The following is a 23,838-nucleotide window of genomic DNA, read 5'->3' as shown; positions in this document are numbered from 1 at the left end:
TGGGGGAAAAAAAAAACTCATGGAGGTTTATTTTCCAATCACCTCTCTATACCCCTACTCCCAATCAGCCATGGAAAATAAAAACAAGCATATTCACATTTTATGTTTCCCAAGTGTTAATCTACCGGTGAAAGGTTTACTTCTATGACAACTATTTACCTCCAAATATAGAAATCTAGATTACAAAAGAAAGCATTTGTAACCTGCATAAAGTTGGAAATCAGCTTATATTATACAGAAAAGATACACAGTATAAAATTAAAAGGTTTCCTTGATTTTCTACAAGTTAAATCCTGAAAAACTGAGTTCCAACCTCAAAGTTACAAAATGATCTTTAATTGACAATGGTTCCTTCTTCTAAATGCTTCTTCTAAACACTTAATTTAGGTACTTTGCAAACCACTCCACTCTTTAAGTCTTTTCTCAAGGCTCTCACTCCATAAAAAATACTTAATTCACCAAGACAGGAGCCTATTAAACAAGTAGTGCAAAGAATTCTACTACCACATTATGATTCACTCCCTAGTTTAGGTGTTTTTAAAACATATTTTAATATCTTAATTTTTTTAAATAAAAAAGGTGGGAGCACAGATTATGTAAATAGTATCTAACATTTCTAAAAGTTTTTAACATATACCAGTCTTGTCATATTTCAGTCCCATCTGAATATTTATTTATTCATTCACTGAGTACTACAGTATATGCCAGACACAGAACTAAGCAGGAAGACTGAGACAGGATTTGTCCTAAAGGACCCATAGGTAATGGAGAAGAGTGACTGGTTACACTTGCACCTCTGTGTGATTAGTATACTCAGAAGTTAGCACACATATTTAAAGTTTTTGAGCTGCCAGAAAAAACATAATTAATCTAAAGAGTTTGGTTCTATAATGCAATATACTACTAAAACTAGGAGTTGGGAAACATGAATTCTAACCCTGCCTCTGCTAATGTGATGAAGGACCTTGAGCCTGGAAGTTACTTAGTACTGGAACTCAGAGTGCTTATTTCTGAGACGAAAGGGGTTGACCAGATTATCTCTGAGGAAACTTCCAGGTTCAACACTCTGATTTTATAGAATTTAAATTGATTCTGAAGCTCAGAGCAGTAAAATTTAAGTTTCTGTTTTAGAAAGAAGAGTGACACCAAGTGGAACAAAGTCAGAAATACACTGTTTTGTTTTTTAAAGCTTAGTAGCTACTTACAATCCGATGCACTATTTCTATTACAGTTTAGTAGCTATTTACGCACAGTACAGATACTCAGAGAGTATTCGAACAGACAGAGGTCTTAAATAAATGAACTGAACCAACTCTATTTTCCGAGTCAGGAGTCTTATTAGGTCTATCAGCTTAATCTCTTAAAACTCACTTGTAAATTTAAGACTTCAGCTTCAGTCTATGACTTGGCATTAGATTTACAGATTAATTTTGAGAGAAATCACATTTTTATAACAGAAAATCTCCAGCCAAGGATATGGTAAGTCTCTTACGGCAGCTCCTCTTTTTAAATACAGATTTGAATCCTTTCTTTTTAAATCTACATTTTATGTAGACTACATAATAATTCGAATTTATATGTAGTCTAATTGGTTTTTGTCAGAAGCCTACATGGTTTTTGCTTTTGGCAGAAAGGTCTTTCCTTCAGGTCAATGTTAGAAAATTATTCTAAATTTTCTTCTAACATCTTTACAGGTTTTTTTAAATATTTAACTTTATAATCCATTTAAAATTGATTTTGGTGTGAGCTTTAAGGGAGAGATCTTAGTATATTTTTAGCCGGTTATCTCATTTTTCCCCCTACTGATTTTAAATGCCATATTTTTATATAATACATTCTTAAATATACATGGATTTGTTTCTGACTATTCTGTGCCATTAATCTGTCATTCTATTCTGGTTTCAGTACTACACTCCTAGTTACTTTTTATTTACAACCTATTTTAATATCTGATAGATTGTCTCCAACCCTCTTCCCTCGTTATCATCATCTTTTTTCAACATTTTCCTGGCATCTTTACACGTTTATTCTAAAGTTTACAATCATTTTGTCAAATGTCCCGAAATAGCCTCACTGGGACTTTGACCAGGATTGTGTTACACTTTAATGTGGTGAGAATTCATACCTTCACAGATTTCCAGGAAAGTCATATTTATATTAATATTTTTAAATCTTCCAAAGTGTTTTTAAGGTCTTTCATGTTTCCTGTCTATTTTATTCCTAGATATGCTATATGTTTTGTTTGCTATCATAAAGGCAAGTCTCCTATATCATCATCTACGCAACTAAAAAAATATTGAAAAGAACTATGCCAATGACAGTCTTGTTATATAGCATTACAAACCTCCCTCTTATCTAAATATCAGTATGTTTGTGGTCATTTAAACAGTTATTAGTCTCCTTTATTGCCCTTATCCCCAATCTGCATATTTCCATCTTATTCACAAGACTATCATCATGAGATACCTTGTCAAATGTCTTGCTGAATCTAAATCTGCTATTTCTACCATATTTCCCTTACCTACTACTCTAGTAACTTTGTCATAAGAAGAAACTGGGTTAATCTGATCAAATACAACTTGATATTAATGAATCCATCCCAGGCCTAGTGATGATCATTCACTTTCCCAGGTATTTACAATTCATCCTCACATATTTTAAACTCTTATTTGTGATGGTCAAGCAAACAACATTACTTCTAGAATCAAATGTTGCCAATTTAAGAAAAAAAGTGGGTGTGGGATAGTTTAGTTACTTTAGAGAGATGAATGGTTCTAAAATATTCAAATCACCCTAATAAATCTAGTTTGACTCCTGGAACATATAGTGACTGAGAAAGACCATTTAAAGCTTCACTATAGTTGAGAAAAGCATTACCTTTGCTCCACAGTCGGCTCCTTTCTGAATGCAGAATCCAATGAACCGTGGATCTGCCACTTTTACTAATATGTTGTCAACACAATAGACATGAATGCTCCAAATGCCTCTTCGCTCCATATCCTCCACAATATTCTGGGCTGCAAGAGCCCGATAAAGACCACCATTCCCATCTGGGAAATAAAATAGCCCATTAGTAGCACACCAAAACCCGTTATGAAGGTAACCCAAAGATTGTTTAATGTTTCCAAACTGGGGTGAAGGTCTCTGAAAACCCTAGTTTCACATTACATGGCCAAGAAAACTAAATATCCATAAGGAAAGATTCAGGTGTCAAAAAATTATACTACAAGATTTTGAAGATAATTTAGCATAAGTATCCAGAGAATAACATAATTAACGTAAGACCAGGCAACCTTGAAGACCATACTTTTCTTTTTAACTCAGCTTTTTTTACAATATAGCCTGTACTATATTGTGAAATATAAAATTCTTTATCAGGCATTGATTATTTCATACATTTCAAGTTTTATTAACATTTGTATGATTTTAGTTAACTGTATTTACAGCCCCAACACTGACAATTTCACACATCTCAAAAATAAAAATACATGAGCATTTTATACTAAATAATTTGTTAAGAAACCAGATTAATATGAAGGTCTATGGTGATTTAAACTAAATATAAGTAAAAGCCACTTCTTTCCCCCATCTATTTTTAGTGCTGCCTTAATATACTTCTTCCATCAATGACCTCAGCCACAGCTTAAATGATGACAAAAAATTAGACAACTTCACGAAATAGAGCTAAGAACAGTAAATTCTTCCATTAACAAAAACAAATTAAGTAGAAAAAAAAGAATTAAGATGAAATAAAAGCCTCCATCTGGAGAGCACCACTATTAATATGACTGTTTATTTCCTTTCAGCCTTCCCTCCAAGTACAGGTTCACATAGATATGAATCTGTCAACACGTTTATTTTTGTAGTTGAGATCATACTCAGGGTCATAGCATGTGGACACAGACAGTACGTTGTCTAATCCTAGGGATGCCATTAACAAGCCACACTGCGCATGCACCACCTGGAACTGTGCAAAGCGGTGGCCCTACTCACACTGCATGCAGTTTTGTATCTCTCCTTCTCTTACTTAACATACTGAAACTATTTCTGTCATTTAATATCTCCAAACAATTATTTTAATACTGTTTGAGAATTAAGCTATAAATTATATTTTAGCCTCTTATTTATTAAATAGCATACAGTTTCCAGTCTTTCACTAGAATAAATAATGTAGCCATGAAACCGCTCTATATAAAATATTGAGTAAAGAGATGAATACTCTGAATGCTGCTCAAATTGCTCTCAAGGGCAGACATCCACAGAAAGTATAAAAGGGTATCCATTTCACCCATGGCCATTTTCCTTTTTTGTTAAATCACTCCCAAATTGTAAAAAAATTAAAAACATTAATTTTTTTAACATTCAAATCACTATATTAAAAAGAAAATCAAAATTTAATAATTTATGTTACTACCAGTCCTGGTCACCACTAAATAAGCATGGTTACAAACCTGGAGCCATAGAAACCTTGTTCTTCTCTTCCAAAATAATTTTCCCATCAAAACTCATAGCAGGCAGCATTCCCTGCTGAAAAAAGATTACATTCTCTTTTTTTAAACCAAAGTACTTGTGCTTTGTGAAGAATTCCTTTGTAGATTCCATTGTTCTGCCACTGGTCATTATATACCTTGCAAGAGAAAAGTAGATCTTCTTAGCAGTTGTGCTATGTGAATTAGGGCAAAATAAAGTTTTGTCATTTCCTAAGCTAAAGAAAATCCTTGAGAGCACTTTTTCTTGTTTTGACTTCCTTCATCCTTCTCCTGGATAAGGTAGCATTAGCTGCTACCCAAGGAGAGTTTCTTTCATTTCATCAATCCTTATAAGTATAAAATAAATCTACATAACAATGTTAAACATACCTCCTGCAACAGAGAGCCTATAACTGGCTCAAGTAAACATATTAGAACTCTGTGAAAAGTGTATTCTACATCAAAAACTCCTACTCTAAACAAATAGGGAGGAAAGAACAACTGCAATACACTCTAATGATCTCTTACGGTTCTTCTTATTAAAATTTTGAAATGGAACCTGGACTCTGCTCACCCTCCATTTAAAATCATAAAAGTGTAATCATACTCTCTGTCGTCACAAAAATCTAACCCATGCCAGCATGGCAAAGGAGAAAAAAACTCTATCAGAACCACAGTCAGTGACTGCAGTAGCTTTTGCCCTTACTAGAATGTAAACCACACATAAGGAGGGATTTTTGCCTGTTTTGGTTACTGACACATCCCCAGCACCTAGAAGCAGGCATTCAATTAATATCAGTTGAATGAATAAATGAAGAAAATGGTATAATTTCCCACCACGGTAAATATCCCTCTGTTTAACAAATTATCCTGGGTGTTTTGAACTTTGGGTACAAAAGGTTTGGGCATGACTTAGAAGATAACAAAAGAAGAGGCTAAACTGCTGTGCATAAGAAAAGAATCGAGGGGGGCCAGCCCGGTGGCCCAAGCGGTGAAGTGCGCGCGCTCTGCTGAGGCAGCCCGGGGTTCGCAGTTCGGATCCTGGGCACACACAGACACACCGCTTGTCCGGCCATGCTGAGGCGGCGTCCCACATACAGCAACTAGAGGGACGTGCAACTATGACATACAACTATCTACTGGGTCCTCAGGGAGAAAAAGGGAAAAAAAGGAGGAGGATTGGCAATAGATGTTAGCTCAGGGCCAGTCTTCCTCAGCAAAAAGAGGAGAACTGGCATGGATTTTAGCTCAGGGCTGAACTTCCTCACAAAAGAAAAGAAAAGAATCGAAATTCTGAGTTGTGAAAGAAAGAGAAAGAAAAAATCCAACATGATAGCGGGGACCAAGGCTGCTAAGTAGAATGTTGGCCGCTTAGAACACAAATGTCCCTCAAAAATCCCCAAAGGAATCAAGATGAAAAAATTGTTCACAGCAGGCCCATACTCATGTTGAGAAGAACTAGAAAAGCTGGGAAAATTACAAAAAGCCTATTTTTTTTTTTATAATTTTATTTATTTACTTTTCCCCCAAAGCCCCAGTAGATAGTTGTATGTCACAGTTGCACATCCTTCTAGTTGCTGTATGTGGGACGTGGCCTCAACATGGCGGGAGAAGCGGTGCGTCGGTGAGCGCCCGGGATCCGAACCCGGGCCACCAGCCGTGGAGCGGGAGCACTTAACCGCTAAGCCACGGGGCCAGCCCCAAAAAGCCTATTTTTAAAGGCATCAGAAAGCTACACAAACAACACGAATTGGAACTAAAATTTAAGACAGTGAGAATCTTTCAAAGGGGAGTCAAGGATATGCAGCTGCCTTTTCCTGAGGGCATTTTCTGATTTGGGGTACAGGCTAGCGGTGGGGTATCAGGGCTTGGACCAGGCACAAGGACAGAAAAACCAGAAGAGCTTTTGCTGGTCACATGGAGCTGAAATAACAAGATTAGGGACTTGGGGGATCTCAAACACACAGCTGGTTTCCTCCTCAAAACACGCTAACTTCCAAAGCTGCTCTGGGAAAGAGATTAAAGAGCTAAATTCAAAACTTCTAAAAAGCAGAGCAGAATTTCCCGTAATCTCTTGGTGCCTAGGAGACAAACACTGGCTGAGACAGGCCCTGAGAACACGGCATGTCAGTAGAGACTGAGAATCCAAGTTTGGTCCATAGCAGAGAAATCAGTGGAGCTTCTAGCTGGTGTATGTGTGGGAAGGGTGGGGTTTGAGGAGGGCTAGATCACCTGGTACTTAAGGATATGAGTTTCCAGACTGAGAAAACCCACTGAGTACTCAGAGCAGTGATTGAAAATAGACCCAGACCATGTTGTCATGAAATTTCAAATACTAAAGATAAGAAGCGACTCTAAATGCTTCGAGAGAGAGAGGGAAAAAAAAAAAAAAGATTGGGAATCAGAATGGCAATGGACATCTCAACAGCAATACTGGAAACAAGAGCAATGTCTTCAAATTTCAGAGGGAAACTAATGTTCTTTCTTTTTTTGGGGGGGGGCGGGGGGGAAGATCAGTCCTGAGCTAACATTTGATGCCAATCCTCCTCTTTTTTGCTGAGGAAGATTGGCCCTGGGCTCACAGCCGTGCCCTTCTTCCTTTGCTTTATATGGGACGCCACCACAGCATGGCTTGACAAGCAGTGCGTCGGTGTGCGCCTGGGATCCGAACCCGCGAACCCCAGGCCACCAAAGCAGAGCGCGTGCACTTAACCGCTGCGCCACCGGGCCAGGCCGGGAAACTAATTTTTAATCAGAAATTCTATACACAAACTACCAATCACTGTGAAGTTTCTAGACTAAGAGAAGCCAAAGGTACACAGGTAGGGATGTAAAAGTTGGAGGTGAGTATATATTGCTCATTAAGGCTATAGTGATCAACTATCTAGCTATAATACATATTACTTTTAACACATATAAGTTACAGCTCCCGAGATAATCAGTAACAACAGGAAATATGTCTGCTTATGAATAAAGTGTATATGCATTTTGAATATTATAAACCAATATATGTTCAGACTCTCTCCCATAATGAGATATATCTCACCATGGAATGATGCATTTGTTACCATGATATTTTTCAGCTAACTGTTGAAGCTTCAGGATCCGCTCTGCTTGAATCTGAAAAAGTGTCTTATGGGATGGCAAACCAACATCATACATCCCCTTGGGATATGCAACACCGAGTCTTGTCCCCTGCCCGCCAGCTAGAAGAAGAACTGCCACTCTGTTCTGAGAAATCTGGAAAAGTCCTAGAAAAGAAAACACTTGTATCACAAAACCTCTATAATTCAACACTTAGTATTACATATACAACAGGTAGCAGCAAAGAGTCACCCTATCTGCATAAGGCATAAAAAACAAGAAATCCACATGTAATCATATTTGACTCTCTTGCTAAAAAAACATTTTTATTATTAAAAAATTAAATTTATATAACCCAACCAAACACCAAACAATGACTAATATGCTTTAACGAACTAAAAATTTTTTCCTGATAACATTGGAAAGCAAAGACCAAGAGACGTTACAAATGTTTTACAAGTACTTGACTACTTACCAGATGTGCCAAGTCAAGAAAAAGATAGGATAAAAGAAGACCTAGGCTTCAGGATGAATGACGATGCTATTAAATTACCTCCAGCCTATAAATCAATCAATGATAAATAATTAATTAATCAATGAGCATGCAAATATACTAGGCAAGCTACCATCCAGTAAATGTAAATAAAAGAAACCCTCAGTTAGAAAAACGGTGTGTACAATGGGTAAGAAGCCACGTTCTGAAGTCAGGACACCAACTCGACTGAATGAGCTTATGGGATTTACCTGCAATGGGGCATTAGGAGACTTTGTGGGATGACGGAAATGCTCTATATCTTGACTGGGGTGTAGTTAGATGGGTGTATAAATTTGTTAAAAATTCACAAAACTAGTACATTTTATTGTATATAATTATACTTCAATAAAATTGATAAAAATGCCTTTTGTTTTTAATGGGCCATCTACAGCACCTCAGAAGGATGTGAAACTTCGAGTCTTTTTGTTACTGATTTACTTCTGTCTGGAAGCCAGTCAGTTTTCACCAGGTGAATATTCACCAATAGGTAGTAACCAACCATAATGCTTGAATAAAAATATTATTCTTTGAATCAAAATAAATTCAAGATGGATTCAAGATCTAAATGTAAACAAATGAAACTGTAAATGTTATTAAAAGGCAGAGGCTCTCAGTTTGGATTAAAGAAGAAAAAAATACCAAAATCTTGCCATATACCATTTCTAAGGGCCACCTCACCACTCTAAGGTGGATGGTCTCAGCACCGCAAGGCACAGTGGCTTGTGGGAAGAGGCAACATGGAAGCTGGGTCTCTGGGAAGCTAGGAAAGCTGTAAAATGTCAGATGAGATAAAGCGATGGTTGATGGTTTTTGTTCTTGTTTTCTGAATTTCATACTTTCATGAAAATTCTCAGAAATTCTGTGAACGAAGCTGGCCACTGTCCACATTTGCAGGCCAAGCCAGAGGGGGCAGTGGTGGCCAGTATCAATTATTATTATTTTTTATATCCTTAGGTAATGTGGGTTTGTCTAATTTACCAACTTTGTGCTGTATGTGTTTTTGATACATTTAAGCTTTCCTAAAGCTAAGATACTAGTACATCAAGAACTTAAATATTCTAAATAAAGCCATTATAAAATCAGAACTTTCCTCCGTCCTGATTCTACAACCTGTCTTCATTAGTAAACAAGTATGCCCAAGGACATTATTCAGCAGCTTTCTAGCTATTTTTTCAATCAAAAAATTTAAAAGCACATTAGATATTTCCATAATTTTCACCTTTGATAAGAAGCTGACCTTAGCTACCTGACACTTAATTTTCTCTTTTTTCCTTTCCTAGAACCAGAATGTCATTTGTTATTTTCTCTAAAGCATTTCATTGTACCTTGTCAGAGTTTAAAAATAATAAAATCAGAAATAACGTTAGACCTCTAAGTAGTTACTATAATCTAAGAGGTAGGTATAATAGTCCCCATTTTAGAGATAACAGGCTCAGAGAAGTTAAGGGTCTCGCCCAATGTCACACAACTAGTAAATGTGAATTAGGATTAGAACCCGACTCCAGGGCCTATGCACCATGCACCACACTGCCTCCAGCAGTCTCCCATCACACCCAGATATTTAACAGATATTTTACAGCGTCAAAATTTTTAGAGGTGTAAACTTTCCTTCCTATTTCTTTCTCGCCCTTTCTTCTCTTTTCCACTGAATTCACGCGAGGTCGTGCTGCCTTTTTTAATCTATTTTACCCACTCTACACACACGGAAAAGCTCCCACCTTTTCCAAAACCTGCCAAACACTGAAATTTCTAACAGCATTCCAGGTCTGTGTGTGCCTTAAGCAAGCCCTACAACCACCACGTAACAGTGACTGACTGAGATAAAGCAATCCGCAGGGAGCAGGGAACCGTATAAGGCAGTTTTGAAAAATGTTTTACATTTTATTATTCCCTGAGTTATCAAAGGCACTGTGGTTTCTAGGGAATACATTCAATTCTGCTGTCACTGACCCAAAAGGCATTATTTTAAAATACAGGTCCACAATCCCTTACCTAAACCTGTGAGTCAGACTTGTTCTAGAATGCAGAACCCTTCGATATTTAGAAAAAGAATATAATACCTATATGTTATATTATATCCCCAGCAGATCTGAGATGGCAGCCTGTAATCACATTACCAGGGATAAATTCAGGTCAGGTTTTGCTGCAAAACAGGCTTTGCACCCCTTTTGAACTGCAGATAAATAGCTTCAGTCTGTCTGGACCCTCGTATACCACCAAAGGTGTTAGAATCCGAAATATTTCTAAACATCTTCAAAAAAAGTCCCAGATAAATATTCTGGAGACAGAGGTCTTTGTTCTTGTTGTACTATTTATTTCCTTCACAGGGCACATGTGTTTTACGTTGTTTTGCTGTTAATGTGGCTCCAGTCACCCTTCCTGACGTCTTACTTTTACCTTCGGTCCAAAGGTAAGCTATTTCCCTCAACTACCTTACCTGTAAAAGGTAAAAGCCACGCTCCCAGAGTCAACTCCGTGTCTCAGCTCCTGCTCATCTGATGGCCACCCAACACCAACTAGTGCTTTCCAGAGGTTCTAACCCGTTACCAAAACATCACTGTATCAACTTTGCTCTTCCTTGGATCAGTTCCCTAAACTACTGCTTCATTCCAGTTCTCCAAATCTTCCAGTTTTAAAGCAGCTCACAGTGGCCTCATTCTTTATTCAAATAAGTGGCATGTGTTTGTTTCCTAAGCCCTGTCTGTCATACTTTCTTCAATTCTTTCCAACTACGGACCTGATAATCCATCCAATCACTTAAGAGCAGCATTGAGATTACGCCTGCCACGTGTACATTTCCCAGATCTACACTTACATCTCATCTCCTTCTAGCCACAACTATTACAATGAGCTATAACACAATCCACATACATTTGCAATAAAAAGGTTTCTGCATTAACTTCTTCCTACTTATGCAGCTCACTTATGAGCAGAGAAACACAAGAGAAAAGAAAGCAGTCCCTATAGTATCAAGGCCAGCTGCAATTCAAGAAGTAAATGCGGCTACAGCTGTTGTTAACAATATCAAATTGTGTGTACACTGGCTGAAGTACTCATCCACTTCATCGGTGTTACTACAACAAAACTGCGAGGTTTATCAAAAGTGTATAACACAAAAATTGGTATCTGTCTTATAATAACAGATAAAATACTTCTTGAAATTAAGTGGGCCAATAAAATTCAGAACCTTTTAGTTATATGGCAATAAGGCATGATTTCAAACTGTATTTGTCATAACATAAATTTTAGATGGGCAGCACTGCACCTATCTGAAAAACTGATTACAAATGTACCTAACCCGTGTGACAATTAGGAAACTATGAAGTTCTCCTATCCCCAAACAACTTCTGAAAAATATGAGAAAAACCTGAAAGTACATCAATAAATCACCGTTTCCATCTTTCCATTATAGGACACAAGAGTTAATAACTTTCCCACAGAGGGGACCTAACACAGACAAAATCAGAGGTTAAAAAAAAAAAATCAAGGCAGAGTGAGCCATTCACAGAGCTGGAGCGCATCTGTCTCCTTGGAGAGTCATGCACCGTGGGCCCAACAGACCTGAGCACTTTTCATGATAGCATTTCCAAGAAACAGAAGAGTATACAGTGACGTGTCACAGATCAAATACTTCCTGAGTTGCTTCCTGCTTGGACCAGTTCCTCTCACACACTTTGATTTGGGCATGCGTCTGAAACAAGGAGGACGGCACAGGTGCTTTTGAAGTAAAGCATTGTCAGAACTTTCCATGTAAACTGCAAACACTCCAGGACCAGGAATGGGGTAAACAGCCTATTCAATTGGTGGAAATAAAGGAAGACTATCCAAGAAAGTTAGTCAGAGGAGATATTTTAAGTCTTTAATTTTTAATCACATTGTACAGCTGAAACTATTATTTTATAGATTAACTACTTCCCCAAAATGTTTAGCACAAAAGCAGACTAATAAGAGAAATCTCTATTTGAACCAGTTTGAGATACTGGGGGATTATCGTGAATTTCACTAGGTATAATAATGGCATTGTGAGTAGTAAGAAAATGTCCATATATTTAGAGATGTATACTGAACTATATGAGGGTAAAAATAAATGATGTTTGAGATTTGCCTTAAAACACTACAGCAAAGAAAAAGAGGGATAGCTGAAGCAAAAGTAGCAAAATTTTGATAATTATTTAATCGAGGTGATACATATGTGGGAGTTTACTGTACTATTTTTGTCTCCGAATATCTGTTTCAAAATATGCTTGAAATTTTTCATAATAACAAATTCTTAAGCAGGCTACAAAATCATACATAAACCATAATCCCAATGTGTGTGTACGTGTAAGAAAATACTACAAAATATTACTAGTGAGTATTTATCTCTGGATTGTGGGACGGCAGAGATTTATATTTTTTCCTTTGTAATTTTTGGTATTTTCCAATTTCTATAAAATAAGCATGTGTTAATTTTAAAATAAAAGAAAGCTATTAAAAATATCACTGCTCTAAATTTCAGAAAATGTAGCAGAGATGATAATGTTATGAATACATTTTTTCCTAAACAATCCATTTACTTTTCTACCACAGTGCTGTATGGTAGAGAAACACCACTAAGATTAATTTTAAAAATATCTCATAGGCAAAAAAGACTAATACTGAATACTAATTTGTTATTATAATATAAATTTGGAAGACTGTTTTGTGTTCAGTATAAGCATACATTTCTTTTAATAAAGAATGGGGTTTTTTTATTAAGCCAATATATTTTCCCAGTATATCTTCTACTAAAATGATATTCTCTTCGAAGCTTCTACTTCTCTTTCAAGATCTCAGTTTTGTAAGACAGAGATTTTTCAGTTGCTCCTCTATAATACATTTTCTACAACTGGCCAGAACACTTCAAGAATTAAATTAAAACAAAATCTCTCTTCACTAAGGAGCACAATGGTCACTTTTGTATTTATCCTTCAGAAATAATTTTCCACTCTAGATGTTAAAATATCTATTATATTGTCAAAAGCCACCAGACACTCTGAAATTACCGTACAATGCTTTTACTTGGCCCATCCTGAGGGGGGAAAAATTGTCTTTGATAGAATTATCAGGATCTTCCCACTATCTGAAATATAGCATCATAATCTTCACAATGGCAATCTCTTCCCTTTGATAACTTACTGTATAAACTTTATTTTGTTATGAATTTGCACACATATGGCAGTTTCTGGCTAAGTGAAAAGGATATAATGTCAGTTACAAAGTCTCCTTCTCCACCCCTACTGTTTAAGCCACAAATAAATATTGTTCCCTTGACAGTAAGCCAAAAGGAAGTTTGCTTTGTACTTTCTTATACTAGACTTGCTTGTAATAGTTAGTTCTGGATTTTAGTTTAAATGACAAGTCATAAAAGTAGACTAGTTCCACAGATTCCAACAAAAGGTCATAACGAAGACTCAAATTATCGGAAGTCTTGATTCTTACTCATGGTCCCCATTATACAAGGTCAAAGCTTTGGCTTTCCATAACAGTTAATTCTAAGACCTCATTCACAGAAAATCTCAAGGAAAAATACAGGCAGCTGGGATACCAGAGGGTAAGAGGAGGCCTGTGTGGCTTTTGGTTTGGAGTAGCAGCCTTTTTGAAACCCAGGGAAAGAGGGCAGGATCACGGAATTCAAAGTTAGTAGGGGCCACAGTGTCACTAAAGCTCTCCATTCAGAAGGATCCATCTGGAAGTCACTCTCTCATACCTTAGGGGCAGAGCCCTATTCTAAGTATGAAGCTAGGTTAGCCACTACCAAGCATTTTAGATCTGAAAGGGCCCTCCTCAGAGATCATCCAATTATTTTCAAAGTTTTTAACTCACCAACCCCTTTTAAATAAAACCTCATGTAAAATCAAATACATAAATCAGGCCAAAGTAGAACTGCTCCTGTAGGGGGGAGATGAAGGAGTTGGAGACCTAGCTGTTTAGTATCCATTCCCTCCTCCCTACAGGAGAGTTTCCTCAGCAGTGGAACTCCTAGGGCTCTTTGGAACAAGTTTGAAAGTCAGTAAAGCTGTAAGCCCAGAGAAAGATACAGAGAGGTATAAAGAAGGTATACAGAAGGTTGATAATAGCAGGTATCTTTCTCTTTTGTGGGGGACAGGGAATGACAAAGAGTGGAAGACAAAATAAAAATAGCTATGGTGTGGTGCAAATGTAGGCTAAAAGATTATATCTAAAATATTATTGCACATCTATAAAAGTAAAAATGTATATAATCAAGTACCAGGTGGCAATGTGAGCAAATAAAAACATAGATTTGATGGGATTATGGGCGATTTCTCCATAGTATTTATGTCATTTTGATACTATTTTTGCAATAATGTTTTTTAAAAAGAAAAGTAGTAGTCCAATGTGTTGATTCTACAGTTGAGGAAATGAGGTCCAGATTTGACAAGGAGCATGTACAAAAACTCAAGGACCTGGGCTGAACTATTCAGTCACATTTACTTACAGAGTAGTAGTAGATTATAGAAACCACAGCTCTTAACTCCACCAAAAAAGCTACATTTGATCTATTTTGCCATTCTCAAAAGCACTAATTAGTACTAGTTATGGGGACAGCTTTTATGATATGCTTTAGAAGAAAAAGCATGGGGGCAATTCAACAAACATTATCAAGAAACTTATAACCGTAAAACCCTGTTCTAAATGCTATGTGACAAACACAGACAATTAGCATGTGGGCTCCTCTTTAAGAGTTTACAGTGTAATGAGGAAGACAGACATAAACAACTCTTATTAAAGAGAAGCATGGACAACAACTCCAACTTGGGACACTGAAGCAAAGGCCATGGACCAATGGTATGTGTGGTGAACCTTAAAGAATGAGTGTAGGTTCCCCAAGCGGCAGAGTCACTGTACTGCACAACCCCAGGAGATGGCCTTACAAGGTGATCCACCTGGTAGAGAAGGGGCAAAGGCCAGACCAAGCTAAGGATAAGCATGAGCAAAGGCAGGAAAGGCATAATCTAATGTTCAGAAGAAGGTAAATTATTAGGTCCAGCTAAACTGTGTGGGGCAGTGGAGTAGAAAGAAACATAGGACACAAGATTGGAAATAAAGGATAGGGTCAGGTTAGCGAAGGTTTTTAGATTAAGCCAGCATAAAGTGAAACGTCAAACTTGTGCTTCAGGAAGAGAAATCTAGTAGAAGTATGGAAATTGAGGAGGGAAAGTGACTAGAGGCAAATTAAGACTTGAATGAGAAGAGCCTCAAATTGGGCACCAGAAATGAAAAGAGAATGTAGGGATCGGAGACAGTGCAGAGGTCTTGGCTACACAAGCTGTCACTTTCTGATCGGTTACCATGTTTAAGGTAGTATGAGAGTCAAATATTAATTACATGATTCAGTTACTTCAACAATTATAGTATATCTCATAATAAACTTTAGAACAAATATTCACATGACAGTACCTTCACTTTCCCAGGCCTGGAGCTGATCCTGATCCCTGGTAGCACTGCCCAACACTTCTCGAGGGACAGGTTCCATTCGTGCATCCACTTTCTCTTGCTGAGAGGACTGGTTAAATCCTTCAATGGCCTTTTGGAAAAAGAAGTTCAGCTCCTCAAAGTTCATGGCCTGCAGCTCTGCATAAAGTTCTACCTGTTGGGCTTCTTCCAGCTCATTCCAGAACTGTAGCAGGTGTTCTTGCCCAGCTTTGGACAACCTGAGTTTGAGGTCATTAACGTTCATAATGCTCTGGTAGCCGAGCTCTGTGAAAACAGGGGTGTAATTTCTGTACCTGTAAACCTAAAAGAGAAAAGGAATCAACAGTAGGTCATAGTCTAACCTCCAAAGCTGAGGAGTTTTTCCTACTAAAAATAAGCATTTAAAGAACTTGATATTAAGGAAGTTAACTTCTGCTTGTCCATCACAGTATTTGTAAGGGATCAACTTGAAAGATGATACTAACTAGCATTACATACCAGGCACTGCACTAAGTACTTGACCTACATGGTCTCATTTAACTTTCAACAACTCTGTGACATAAATAATATTATCATTACTTGACAGTGGAGGAGACTGAGGCACAAAGCGGTAAAGCGACCTGGCCCCCTGGTAGAGCTGGGATCTGAACTCCGGGGCTCGCACTCTTTATCTACACATTTAGTTGCTTCTGTATTATTCCTCTGACCACTAAGCTACCACTGAAAGAATACCTGACTGCTTAATACTTCAACTGTCTCCTTTTATCTCTAATGATGGAAACAACTCTGTTGTATTCAGAATACAACAAAATTCAAGAATATTGGACCACCTATAATCACGAAAAATACGTTTTATTGCAATAGCAACTTCTGCAGACAAGCAATAAAAATATGTCCGTTATCTTTTACAAAGAATTAAGCCCTAAAGGGACACTGCAATACACACATAGCAATCAATGGATAAGACGATGTTTTTTAAGAGCATTTCGTGATAATATAGCAAAATGTTAAACTGCGTAGTACTAAAAAACAAGAGAATGAAGAAACATTTCATCTACTCACCTAATATCGATAAATGCAAGAAAAGACAGGTGTTGTTTAGAAAGAGTTCACAAAAGAAGCATGATCTAGCCATGCCTCAAGGATTGAGCAGATTCTATAGATAAGAATAGGAACAAGCAGAGCCAGACAGCCATGAGGAGTAAGCATATATGGGATAGGGAGCAGTAAGCAAGTTGAAATTTTACGTAGAATGGTGGGAAATGACGTAGGGTAGGGCTAAATCATGAAGAGCCTTGAAAACTGAGCAGAGGAATTTAGACTTAAGAGACCAAGTAACAAGGAAGTAACAAGGAACAAGGAAGCCAACACTAGATTATTAAACAAGGCAACGTCACCATGCTTTAGAGAGACAAGAGAAAAGAGCAATGGCATAAAGTAGATTGTAAGGAAGGACAACCAGAAGCAGGAAAACAAGTTAAAAGACAACTGCAGGTATGAAAATCACAGGTCTGAACCAGATTAGTTGCAGAGGAAATAAGAGTGAAAGGGATAAATTTGAGGGTCGCTGTAAAGAATCATCACTGCATTATAACTGAAATAGCTTACTATCTTCTCAAGAATAGTGAAAAGTAATATACATGGTAGTTCAAAGCAAAATTCTGGAGTTCAGCTGAGTGAGTTAATTTCCTTGGGCCTCAGTTTCCTTACCTGTAAAGTGGGGTTAATAATAGTATCTACCTCATCAGGACTATTAAACATCAAACACTATTTACCAACTCAGGTTAAGAGAACCCACATCTAGGGTTCCCTGAGGTGGCAATAATAGCACCTAACACTTACATATCACTTACAGTGTGGCAGTACAATTCTTATTGCTTTATAGATTACTGGTTCATTTAGTCCCCAAAACAACTATTATTGGGATTACTTTACAGAGGAAGAAACTGAGCCACAGAGATAACTCCCAAACTAGTAAAGCCATAGAGTAGGGATTCAAACCCCAACAGCCTGACTCCTAAACTCATGCTCTTAACTGCTAAGCTATACTGCCTCCTAGGAGAAAGAAGACTGTATCTGTGTGTGTGTGTGTGTGTGTGTGTGTGTGTGTGTGTGTGTGCGCGCGCAAAAGACAGGGATGGTGAGAGAGAGAAAGAGGGAAACGTTATTCATACTTTATTTATTCAGAATATAAATACAACTAATGTTCTTATATCTGACTCACTTCGCAGAAATGAGTCCACAAGCCAATAGAATGGAGAAAGGAAGAAAATGCCCAGGACACGTAGTGAGAAACTCTACAAGATGAGTAAATACTTCCTTTTAAAAAGCATTATTACTTTTTATTCTATATTGGGTATGTTGATCCAAATCAGAAATTTCTTAGAAATAATTGTAACTGGAGTCCACTCAAAAATAAATTTGAGAAAGATATTATTATCCAATACAGACAGACACACAACTTCTAGATGTTTTTTCTTTTAATTAGATGCCCCTCAAAATTGAACTGACAGACTGCCTTCACGATTCTTCTTGTAAAATCAATTTCAATTAGATTAGCACATAAGATTGAGTGTATGATATTCCCAATTTTTATTTTGGTTTGTCACTTAGCTTTACTTCACAGATAGACTACTTCAAGTGTGAAATGAATGATACTACCTACAAAATACACTTTACGAGTTACCAATGATTCATAACCAAATTCAGGCTTCTATATGAAATGAAAATGAAACCTTATTGATTATTACCGTGGGACGCAGATCTAGCTTGCTGTCACCTAAGACCCTCATCCTTACCTTCCCATACTTTCTTTAGTCTTTCTATCTGCTGAAATCTCACTCATTCTTAAAGGCCCACCTCACATACACTAGCTTGAAGTGAATCTTTATGGGTTTGGGAATCAAACAAAACTGACTTTTATTCCTGGCTCTATTGCTTGGGTCAAGTAGCAGATACTTTGAAATTTGGTATCTTCATCTGTAAAATAGAAATAATAAAATTTTTCTATAAGTTTCAGAGGTATAAATGAAATAATTCTTACAACCAATGAGAAAATGAGGCTCAAAGAGGTTAAGTAATTTGCCCGACTACATACTAGTAGGTAGAAAAACAGGAATTTTAACCCAGATAAACCCAACTCTAATGCCTATGATTTTACCACTACACAACATCTTTCATAAAAGCAGAGGAAATACTGCATTTGGATTCAACCCAGTGCAACCCAACGTCTCATTTAAAAAGAAAGGCATCCAGCTATTCCACTACTGGGTATTTATCCAAAGAACATAAAAACACGAATGAGTAAAGATACATGCAACCCTATGTTCACTACAGCATTATTCACAACAGCCAAGACTTGGAAGCAACCTAGCTGACCATCAAGGGACGAATGGATAAAGACGTGGTATATATACACAATGAAATACTACTTAGCCATAAGAAACAATGAAATCCAGCCATTTGTGACATCCATGTTTGTGACATAATACCTTGAGGGTATTATGCTAAGTGAAATAAGTCAGAGGGAGAAAGTCAAATACCGTATGATCTCACTCATAAGGAGAAGATAAAAACAACAACAAGCAATCACATAAGAGACAGAGATTGGATTGGTGGTTACCAGAGGGGAAGGGGGGAGGGAGGAGGGCGATAGGAATGATTAGGCACATGTGTGTGGTGATGGACTGTAATTAGTCTTTGGGTGGTGCACATGATGTAATCTATCAGAAATGGAAATATAATGATGTACACCTGAAATCTATATAATGTTATAAACCAATGTTACTGCAATAAAAGAAAAAAAAAAAAACAATTCAACAGTATGTAATCACAGCAAAGTGTTGTTCTAAACCACCAGTTTCTTTGAATGCCATACCTCACAAGACTTCAGAGGAACCCTAAGCTTCTTTACCAGTTATTTTCAAAAGATTTCTTGGACGAAGCTCGGCATCTCAACACTGTATGATATTTCTTGCTACTCTGAAAACTGCATTCAGATTGACCCCAAAGCTACTGAACTTGCATCAAAGAATTCAGCCTTACAGCAGAGAAATGGCCTTTTCAATAAAAGTGATAAAAAAATAAAAAGAGAGGCAGTACAGCTGGGAGTAACCAGCATTAGGCTCTGTAGTCAGACTGCCTGGGTTCACATCCCAGTGCCACTATCTCCTAATTTTGCGACCTTGAGAAAGCTATTTAACCTTTCTGTACCTCAAGTTTCCTAACTGTAAAATGAGAATAAAGACAGTACTCACCTCTAAGGTTAAGAGGATTAATGAGTTACTATAATGAAAGGCATTTAAAACAGTACCTGACACATAGAAAGCCCTCTCTAAATGCTTCTAGCTACTAGTATATAAGTGAAATTGGGCTCTAGACTCCTGAATCACAGCCGCCTGAACATGAGGAGAGCTACGAGTTGAGCTGGGCATTGGAGGATGAAAAGAAGTTTGCCAAGGATACAAGTAAGAAAACAGCCAGTCAGTGGGAACAGGATGAAAAACAGTTCAAATAAATAAATGTATTCAAGGAACAAGGCATAGTGTTGAGATATGGGTGGCAAATAGCCATAGATGAGGCTGAATTTTTATCATTGCTGCTATTTCTGTTGATTGAAAGATGATGGGCCCACAACCACTCTTCTCACTTACATATATGAGTAGGTTACCGCCAAAAGTTTCCTTTTAATATGCAAAGATACATTAAGAGACCATTTAAAAAGGAAAACTATTTAACTTTCATGTGCCATTAATTCATTCAACAAATATTTAATGAGCACTTACTGTCTGCCAGGTGCTTATCTAGGTGACAGAGAAACAGCAATGAACAAAGTGACAATGTACATGCCCACATTCAAGTATGAGAGACAGATAATTACATAAAATGTCAAGGTAGTGCTATAAGACAAGAGCTATGAAGGAAAATAAAGTGGGATGGGGGCTAAAGAGCAAGAGGGGTGATGGCAAGTATTTTAGATGGGGTAGTCGGCAGGGCCGCTTTGAGACATCTGAGAATATATTTCAATGAAGAGAGAGGCAAGCCAAGTTAATATCTTAGGGAGGAGCATTCTAGGTAGGGGCAAGTGCAAGTCCGGTAGTTCCAAGACAGAATGTGCTTGGCATGTTCAAGGAAGAGCAAGAAGGTTGATGCAGCTGGAGCACAGTGACTACAGCAAAGAGTGATTGAAAATGAGGCTGGAGAAGTAAGCAGAGACCAGATGAGGCAGGGCCTTGGGGCCAAGGTAAGGACTTTGGGGTTTGGGAAGCCATCAGAGAATTTGGAGCAGGGCAGTAGCACGGTCTGATGTAGGTTTTAAAAGGATCATTCCACTGTTGCATGGGAAAAATGACTGTAATGAAGGCAAAAGTGGAAGCAAGCAGACCAGTTAGGGAACTACTGCAATGGTAGTCTAAATGAGAGATGACGGTGGCTTAGAGTGGTGTGAAGGCGGAGTCTTGAGGTGGACCTACAAGGTTAGGTAACGGATTGCACATGGAGTGAGACAGAAAGATAGGAATCAAGCAAAGATGACTCCAAGTATTTGTCCCATTGACTGAGATGGGGAGATCCCAGGACAGGAGCAGATTTAGGGATATGTGTGGAGAGTATGGGGAATCAATAGTTCGCTTTTGCTCATGTTATGTCTGGATGCCTATTAGATATCCAAATAGAAATGCTAATGAGATGGCATAATATAGTAGTCTAGAGCTCAGACGTGATACTGGAGCTAAAGATAAAACTTTCAAGGTCATCAAAATACACGATACTAAGTTACAGACTCAATGAGATCCTCTAGGCAGTGCAGATAGATAAAAAAGGAAAGGAGTCAGAAGACTAAGCCTTGGACACTCATTAGGGTATTAAAAGTCATTTCTATTGATTCATACAGGTTTCAAGAGATATGCCATTATTTTTTAATTAAAAACATACATCATATAAAAAAAGACAGTCAAGAGAAATAAGCTTGTATTGAACTATTTTCCAAGGAATGGGGTCTTTCCTAAGGTTTCATCTATACTACTGCTTTTGCCCAGATTTAAGGGAGAATTTTGTAGTGGGAAGATCAGCAGGGAACCAGGTAACTGAAGAATAGGAAGTCCTAGTTCTTGGTCCCTCCCCATTATTTGACCCTATGCAAATCATTTCACCTCCCAGTGCACACACTTCCTCATGAAGATAACATAACCAGCCTTTCTCACACACCCTCAAATGAGAGTCGAGAGTGGAGGGTGCTCTGCCTACTGAAACACATATGCAAACATATTATTATAACAGTTTAAGATGTAAATCAAAGTCATTAGATACCTATAGCCACCTTCAGATGTTTGAGAAAATGGACCCACACAAATAAGACAACTTATAGGTTAAACTTTGATACCTGGGCCTAGACCACTGGTAGTCTGCAAAGGCGGACAAGGTCACATGTGCTTATTTACATAATGTGTAAACATTTCTAACATAACAACCATACTTTAGCTTTGGACAAGAATAATTTACCTATGAGTTTTTTTGAGGCAGAAATAACCACCTCCATGCCACAAAAAACAGTACCATTTTCCCCATTAATTCTGATAACAGGTGTGCGTGTGTGTGTAATGGTAAGCAGTAGTGAATAAGACAGTTAGACTAGGATTTTTATTTTGACAACCGAAGTCTCAAAAAGCTGAAGATCTGCTCTAGAAATTATGGCAGAACTTGATGTATGCCCAAAGCCTAATACATCTGCATCAAAATAACAACAAATTTGGTAATAATCCACCATTATCAAATACACCTTTATTATAAGAAATCCAGTTATTTTCCCCCTCCTTTTCTGGTCTCCTTCCTGCCCCTATCTCTGCTGCTATATTATGCCCCCAAAATTAATAAGTGAACCTCTTAGAGCTTTTGAAAAATAGTCTTGGGGTTGAGCCGTAACCATTGAATCCTTTAATTGCTTTGCAGCACAGCCTATGAAGTCTTTTAGTCCCAGCTAAGTGAGCCAACTCACTAATAGTGAAGGAATAAGGAACTGCCTTGGGTTTGCTGCAAACCCCTCGGTCCATACCTAGTGACTGTCACCTAAAAGTCCTTAAACTAAAAGCACCACATAAAGACATATACATATTGTCATAATCACTATTACATGATTTCAAATTTCATAAACCATGTACAAATAAATATATCACAGCGTCAGGCCAAATTTAAGATCCTCATGAAGCCATATGTTCAGCACATGTGTGCTCTCAGTCCTCCGATCCTATCCTTCTGCTTGGCCAAGCCAGGAGAAACCCAGAAATTTCAACCCTCTCCCATTACCAGTATTCAAACAAACAAACAGAAAGTGGCAAGTAGGTTTTGAACCACTGTCACGTCCCCCACAGGTATCTCCAATCCTTCTTGTGAACCCTCTGAATTCTTTTCCTCATATGCTCAAGACACCCCAACTCGCTCCCACCGGACAGTTCCAACGACTGCTTGTCCCCACTGGAGGCCCCCCAAGCTTGGCATAACTATCCACAAGGCCCTAGCCTGAGAACCTTAAGGCCCTTCTCCCCCATCGAGATGAGGCTCCACTGCCAACCGCTTAACAAACCCGATTCCAGACTCTATCCCAAACCTTCTCCTCTCCAAAGCCACCGGCCCATCTGGGGCGTCCTCATCCCACCCCCAGCCCAGACACTCCCGGGGGGTCGCGGAGAACACCCAGCGCCTGCGGGGCGCACGGGTGGGGCGTGGTGTGCAGGCGGGCACCACGGCGCGTGCCAGGCTGCCGGCGCTGTGCCCGTACGTGCGCCGCGGTCCACGTCGGCGTGCGTGGCGGGACCGGCCCCCAGTCCGCCCCGAGTCGGGGCCCCCCGTCCCCTGCCGGGTGGCGGGGGAAGGAGACAGCGACTTGGCTGGGAGACCCTCACCTCCCTCAACGCGATGGTAGCTCCACCCGGCTCCGGCTCCTTCGGCGCGGCCGCTCATCGGCGTCCCGCGCCCGCTCCGAATATATACCCTCATCCAGGGGGCCGGGGCGGCGGGGCGGGCCGGGAGCTGGGGCCGGGGGGAGCGCCGGCCCCGGCCACCCCGCCCCTCTCTAGCCGCGACGAGTGGCTGCCTGCGCGGGGAGGAGCCCAAACCGCCCGCCGGGACACGTCAGCGCCGCGAGCTCGGGCGACGAGGCGGGCTCTGAGAAGAGGTGGGGGCGGGGCCTCTTCGCGTCACTCATTCTCTGGCCCAATGGGGATGGCGCTGGGAGTCCTGTCAGCAGACGGCCCCGCCCTAAGGCGCACTAGCGGGCGGGGAGGGGTGTCCATTGCGTCCGCC

The 23,838-nt window shown here is 38.9% G+C and overlaps 1 protein-coding gene across 3 annotated transcripts in view; it reads right to left on the bottom strand.

Moving 5' to 3' along the window:
- Positions 1-23,605, bottom strand: part of UAP1 (UDP-N-acetylglucosamine pyrophosphorylase 1) — a 39,330-nt gene extending 15,725 nt beyond the window's left edge. For 2 of the 3 annotated variants that reach the window (XM_058539702.1, XM_058539703.1), the window contains exons 1-5: positions 23,439-23,602; positions 15,529-15,865; positions 7,516-7,720; positions 4,452-4,627; positions 2,878-3,050 (exon numbers count right to left, since the gene is read on the bottom strand). In XM_058539702.1, coding sequence (XP_058395685.1) covers positions 2,878-3,050; positions 4,452-4,627; positions 7,516-7,720; positions 15,529-15,808 — 834 coding nt within the window. In that variant the 5' untranslated portion in view covers positions 15,809-15,865; positions 23,439-23,602. Of the gene's footprint in view, positions 1-2,877; positions 3,051-4,451; positions 4,628-7,515; positions 7,721-15,528; positions 15,866-23,438 lie in introns of all 3 variants that reach the window. The other variant, XM_058539704.1, reaches the window with a different exon arrangement.
- Positions 23,606-23,838: the final 233 nt, after the last annotated feature.

Source organism: Diceros bicornis, chromosome 4, assembly GCF_020826845.1.
Source record: "Diceros bicornis minor isolate mBicDic1 chromosome 4, mDicBic1.mat.cur, whole genome shotgun sequence".
In the NCBI taxonomy this organism is placed as follows: domain Eukaryota; kingdom Metazoa; phylum Chordata; class Mammalia; order Perissodactyla; family Rhinocerotidae; genus Diceros; species Diceros bicornis.
This window is presented reverse-complemented; position numbering and strand designations above follow the sequence as displayed.